At 42.5% G+C, this 6,206-nt stretch overlaps 1 protein-coding gene across 12 annotated transcripts in view; it reads right to left on the reverse strand.

The window, feature by feature from the left end:
• The window catches only part of TFAP2B (transcription factor AP-2 beta), a 54,503-nt gene that overhangs the window by 37,143 nt on the left and 11,154 nt on the right, over positions 1–6,206 (reverse strand). For 11 of the 12 annotated variants that reach the window (XR_003094522.1, XM_025206511.1, XM_025206512.1 and 8 more), the window contains one exon: positions 4,186–4,246. Coding sequence is in view for 11 of the 12 variants with exons in the window: in XM_025206511.1 (XP_025062296.1) it covers positions 4,186–4,246 (61 nt within the window). In the remaining variant the exon portion in view is untranslated. Of the gene's footprint in view, positions 11–4,185; positions 4,247–6,206 lie in introns of all 12 variants that reach the window. The other variant, XM_025206514.1, reaches the window with a different exon arrangement.

Genomic DNA, 6,206 nt, shown 5'->3' on the forward strand with positions numbered 1-6,206 from the left:
GTAGGGAAATCTAGAAAGCCAGGACAATATGAGTGTTACCCACTGCCCCTAAGACTCGATCCTGATTTTTAACATCAATACATAAATGCATCCTGTATTCATGAGCTGCTATCAAGGGACCCTTCCCCCCACTCCCTTCCACCCACCCAGCAAGCCCTCGCGTTGGAATTAATTTAAAAGGAAAAAAAAAAATGTGCTCCCCCGAAATTGCTTCGCATTACATTAAACGTGATAATAAAAGACATGTCGTGGTGCAGGGAAAGAACCAAGCCAAAACAGCAACCACCGCCGCCACGACCAGCAGCACCTTGCACCCAGGCACATCCTGCAAGTTACATTTCAACCAATGCACAAATAGATCACCTGAAAAGCAGTAACCAGATGTCCTGGTTTTTAGTTAATCATTACTTGCTGGCCATCTCAGGAAGCAGGAAGAGGAGGGGAACCTTACCCTGATCGACTGAGAAAGTGACTTGTTTTAAGTGTTAAGAGTGCCTTTTAGATGATCCTTATATTTAAAAAAAGTATTTGCAATAAGAGAGTGCATTGAAATATAAGGGATAAGAAAGCCTAGAGTGGTAGAGAGTGTGTGTATAGACAATTTACAGAAAGCGTTTAAAGGAAATAATAATAATAAAAGTCAGGATACTTTTAAGGTCACTGCCTATGCCCCAGAGCCACAAAAAAAAAAAAAAATAAAAAAATTGAACTTTGAATTCTTGCCACGCAAGGTTTTTGAAAGAGGCTGGTTTATTTTACCGCGCATCATGCCAAGCAAATGACAAATGAGCGGCTGACAAGGGGCCCCGATCCTGGCTTCCTGCCCTAGCAGGGGAACAAAAAGAAAAAGAAAAAAAAAAGGGGAAAGAAAAAAGAAAAAAAGAAAAGAAAATCTCCCCTGGATTTCCAAAGGCACCTGGATCCCCAAGGAAAGGCAGGGGAAGACCCACCCGGTTTGAAGCTGGGAACTCCCTAGAGCTGAGATAAGTCTCGTCTGAATCCCCTCCATCATCCTGTTCATGATGAATCCGAGCCTCCCTCCCCAGCACCCTAACCTTAATGGGACTAAGAGTTAAGAATGATTTTTTAATGTCTCGTTGGATTTTTAGGCTGTTAATGTACCGCATCCTTCTCATTATTACTTTATTGATTGCTCATTGACCAGCCCCTTTCAAATCGTATTAACCACCCTCTGCCAGTTTAGATTAGGCGGGTTTAAAAAGCACCTTTCATTATTTCACCACTACCACCACCACCGTCGAGTTCAGCTTTGGCAGCTTAATACTCTCTCTAATGGGGCAGCTAAGAGACGAGGGGCCACGGTCCCTGCCTATTGCATTAATAGCTCAAAGGGGGCTAATACAGAAAATTAGCCTTAAACGAGCTCTGGAGATCTCCAAATGAAAGAGCCATTTATCACGCTGGCTACCTTCACTCCACTCGTTTGCTCTCTCTACTGGGAACAACTCATTTCCTCTTAACTAAATTACTTTCGAAATGTCAAGCAAGCCCAGATAGCAAACATAACAGGAGAGTGTGTGTATGTAATCTGTTGTGGGGGATCAGCCCCCGATGAGGAATTGAAAACATTTAAAAGATTTGGGTTTTCTTTCTCTCTCTCTCTCCCCCCCCCCCCCTTTCAAATTTTAGGCAATCATTTTTATTTTTTTTTTCCCCCGCAGCTAGAGATAGATCATCATTACCTCCGCAGGCCTCCAAGATGATCCCAGGTAGGCTCTTTTAGGATGGATGACATATTTGTGTTAATAATTTAGCTCTAGATCATATCTTTGCCACTGCGTTTTTATTAGGACATTTTAAGCAGTAAACCCGGCTCTTGTGAACCAGACAAATCTCTCCAATCCCGCTTTTCTCTTGGCCCATTTATCATCCGGGGCATTTCCCCCCCACCCTGCTAATAGTCAAGAAGACTATCTATCTCTCCACCTATCAATCTATCAGTCGGCAATAGGGACTTCTGGGTCTTAAATCATCTGCTTTTGGTTCAGTGCGTATCCTTCCCGCTGTCAGGTAGGGATACCAAAGCAAAAATCCTCCTGAACCCTGTCGATTCTGCACCTCCTCGGTCTGATTCAATATTGCCAGCCACAAATGCGACCTGCTAGTTGCATGACACATTTCTCTTCCACTCAACTCCTAAAAGATAGCGTTCAAAGAGAAACTAAACTCACAAGATTCCCATAGGTGTAAAAGTCCCATAAACCACGACCTTAATAGCAAAGGAGAAAGGAATAAACATTGTAACTGGAACTTTTAAAATAGATCTACCAAGAAATGCTGGTCCCTTGTTAGTCACCTGGTTTTTAAAGTGCCTATATGCCCTGCTCATTACACACAATAAAACTGTAGGTGTCTTCTACTAGAGACTCGTTAGGCATATACACAGTTGCACGTCTGTGTGCCGGAGAGCTGACTAGCCATGCCTTTGAGTCTTCAGGGTCTGTCTAAAGGTTGAAAAAGTCTGTCTATCGCCACATGCTTCATGCAGTCCTAAATATCACTTGGTGTGCTTCATTCTCCCCGCCCTGCCTGTAGCAACCCTAGCTGGGTCATCACACGGCCTGGTCTCGCTATCCCTTGCCCTGGCACGAAAAGGCTCATTGGCCACATGCTGCTCTGGCCCGAGTGCTGCTCCGACCCAGATGTGCGCACCCGACAATGAAAGCACGGACACGGATCCACATGGCAAACAAGAAACCTCTTCACTACACATCACCCACCAAGTCATCATGAAGACCCAAGAGAAACCATCGTGCATGAGATTGCAGGAGAGCCAGAAATACCTTGCCAAGCCGCTAGACGCATAGCACCCATATATATATATATATATATATATATATATTAAAAAGGCAGAGGCAGACTCTATTTTGTTTTGAAAAGTGGAGTAACAATTCTTCAACCACAGGTCATAAATTCGGTTGCCAAATCATCCTCGGGGTTTCCCTTCCCTCAGAGTTATCATCTTATAGAAGTAACTACAAGAAATAGGCTGGCATACCATTTTATAGAAGTAACTACAAGAAATAGGCTGGGATATCATCTTATAGAAAGCACTACAAGAAATAGGCTGGCATACCATTTTATAGAAGTCACTACAAGAAATAGGCTGGGATATATCCCCTGCCCTGGAAGAGTTATTCCACAAACACCCTTCCTATTCTTCTCTTAGCAGTCGAGACAACTCTGCCTACTCAAGATCTGCAGGTTTCACAAGCATGTGGTAAATCCCAAACTCCTGGAGATAAGTGCTGTCGATACTAAGCACAACGACCAGCATGTCTAAGAGTCATCTCTCTAGTACTTAGAATTGAATCTAGAAATAGAAAGTCCTTAGATAATTAAAGATAGCTCTCCCTGCATTGGTGTGATCTGTTTAATGTCTATCAGCATAACACACACTAATCGCCTGCATCTTCAAGTGAGTGTCAGAGAAACGTAAAAAAATTAAGCAGCTGCAATCCGCCCAAAATGAGTTATTGTAATTACATTTAATTAGTTTAATTAGTTAATTATTTTGCTTACAGCTGTACAAGAGACTGCAAACATTTGTTAATATCACATTCTCTTTAACAGTATGGGGTGATTCTGCAGTTACACTAAATCATGTATGCATATGTATAAAGATTAAAAAAAAATGGGCATGTGGAGGGGGTTGCATTTCCATAGGCATGTGTTTCTTTCCCCAACACATTTGGCAGGACTGGAAAACACATCGAAAGCCACAAATGGAATCGAACCATTCGTAAAAGTCATTCAATACAGATCAAGAGCCACTAGAGGTGCAAAGGATGTCTATGGAAACCGGTTTATAATACGTGATGCCATTTTTTTTTTTTTACAGCAATAACAAACAGAGAGCTGCCAGCAAAGGCAAAACTTGAGTGCTTGCTTATTTGAATTGCATGTGGCACCACTGACAATAATATTCAAGACAAAATGCAATCAGTCCAACTGAAAAGAAAGAAAACTTTTCTTTTTGCTCCTTCTTTTTTCCCTCCTTTCTCATTTCCCTCTCTCCATCTGCCCAGCTAGCTAGCCATTCATCTCTCTGCCATGTGTCTGCTTTCCATAGAAACTAATTGCCCCACAGTAAGAAATATATATATATCACGACGGTACTGCTACACAGTAAAAGTTTGTCTAGCTTGTTGGAATAATCCATACCTTTTTTAATGACAGACTGGTCCAATAGATTCATACCGCTGTTATTGGCATCTTCAACTGACTGTGAATATAAAAACATCACTATTCAAATTGACTGGATATTAAAGAATCGCGAACATAAATCATGTCATTGCAAACTGGAGTGTCTGTTATTTCCATTTATATTAATTCACCAGGGGAGGAAAGATTTTTATTTTTATTATTATTATTTCCCCCAAATCGACGTGGAAATGAAATTATTCTGGATGATATAGTCTTCTAATAATATTGAAAAAAAATGTCTGAAGCATATGGGGTGCAATAGGGGTTTTGTTATCTTATAAAACATAGATATTACATAGACTTTTCAAGAGAGCTTTATATTTCCTTGAAAATCTGGCCATTTGGCAACATCTGCAAAATCTAGTGAATGATACAGATGAACTCGGTTAAAGACCCCTTAATTTCCACCACCCCCCCTTTATGGTTTTTTGTTTATCCATGCCCTTTCTTACTAATTCAAGGGACATTTCCTTTTTATATACAAGACTTTACATTTAATTGAAGGCTGAACAATTTGGAGGGGGAGCAACACCCACATTGTAAAGGAAACAAAATAGGAAGAGATGAACTACTCCCACGGTTTGCTGCCCCATGGTATAAGTTTTTTGAAGGCAGGAGGGAACGTGTGTGTGTGTGTGTGTGTGTGTGTGTGCGCGCGCAGGTGGGGACGGAGGAAGGGGGGTGGGAAGGAATTACACATTGACAAAAAGAAGTCGAAACTATTAAACTGATTGCCTGGAAAAGTCACTCTGTGGCTCTCTCCAACCTTTCTCCTCTCACCCCGGCTAGGAGCACACCTGTCATTATGGCATTAACTTCTTGAGTCTCAAAGCAAACAAAGAGGGTTGCAGTGTGCGGGGCAGGCTTGAGGTTTTGTGTCTTAATACAGGTTGTGCAAGGACTCCCTCCTAAGCGTGCGACAAAAAGCATCACAAAGAACAGAGGTGTCTTAAAAACCATCTCTAATAGGTTTCAGTGGGCCATTCAGTCCTGTAGTCTGTCCTGAATTGCAGAGATGGAGACTGGTAGATGGATTTTGTTTTTCTTTCATAAAAACACAATCATTCCCTTTAAGGCAACTCGCTGAATTTTCCTTCCTATTTTATCTTCGCAGCACTGCGTGCCTTGAGTTTATCCTGAGCAAGTCCTTATCTCAACCTCTTCCTATTCTCAGCAGAGACCATGCAAGATGGGAAATGATTTAGGGGGCATTACAAACCCCATCCGAAATATAATGGAACAGTAAGCAGCCTTTTTTTCTTTCCCTCTTCGCCCTTTCTTTCCACTCTTCCTCTACACACAGGCATACGCTCATGCACCCTGGTTTCTTGTGTCTTTTTGTCTCCCTCAATCAATAGACTACATACCCAAGGGGCATTATAGGGTGTGATCAAAGAATATTATAAGTTTTGCCCCCCCCCACCTTGTCTGCAGAGATGGACAAACTATAGACCCTGGAGAGACAAATTTGGGAAGCTCAAATGGAAATAAATGTGAAGCGCCATCTTTTCACCTTATCTCTGGAGTGCATGTGCATGTGTGTGTACATATCTGTGCGTGCACTCCACTCGCTTCATCAGCAACGTGGGTTAGTTGTTGTAGTTAATGAGAAGACTCTTGTCTGATTTTCTATCTAATTACGCCCTCCTGCTGGGTTTTTGTACAGGATATTCGCGCAGCATGCTGGCAGTTAATAGTCACAGAGAGGATCGTAAAGATTTAATTAGGACTGCATGCGGAAACGCGGAAAAACAACTCAGACTTTTAATTACTAGACTTCTTTAGTTAAAAGTGATACCAGGGGTTACTTTATAAGAGACTTGGGTGTTTTGCTGGGACTTAACTTTCCATCTCCCTGCCTTGCGTGCAGAGGCAGTGGTGGCAGTGTGTGTGTGTGTGGGGGGGGGGGGGGTGTGGCACGGGGGCCCATCCCTGGACAGTCCCCCAGGGGGGGGGGGGGGGGCCAGCCCGCCCCTCCT

This window comes from Alligator sinensis, unplaced genomic scaffold (genome assembly GCF_000455745.1).
Source record: "Alligator sinensis unplaced genomic scaffold, ASM45574v1 scaffold293_1, whole genome shotgun sequence".
Lineage (NCBI taxonomy): Eukaryota > Metazoa > Chordata > Crocodylia > Alligatoridae > Alligator > Alligator sinensis.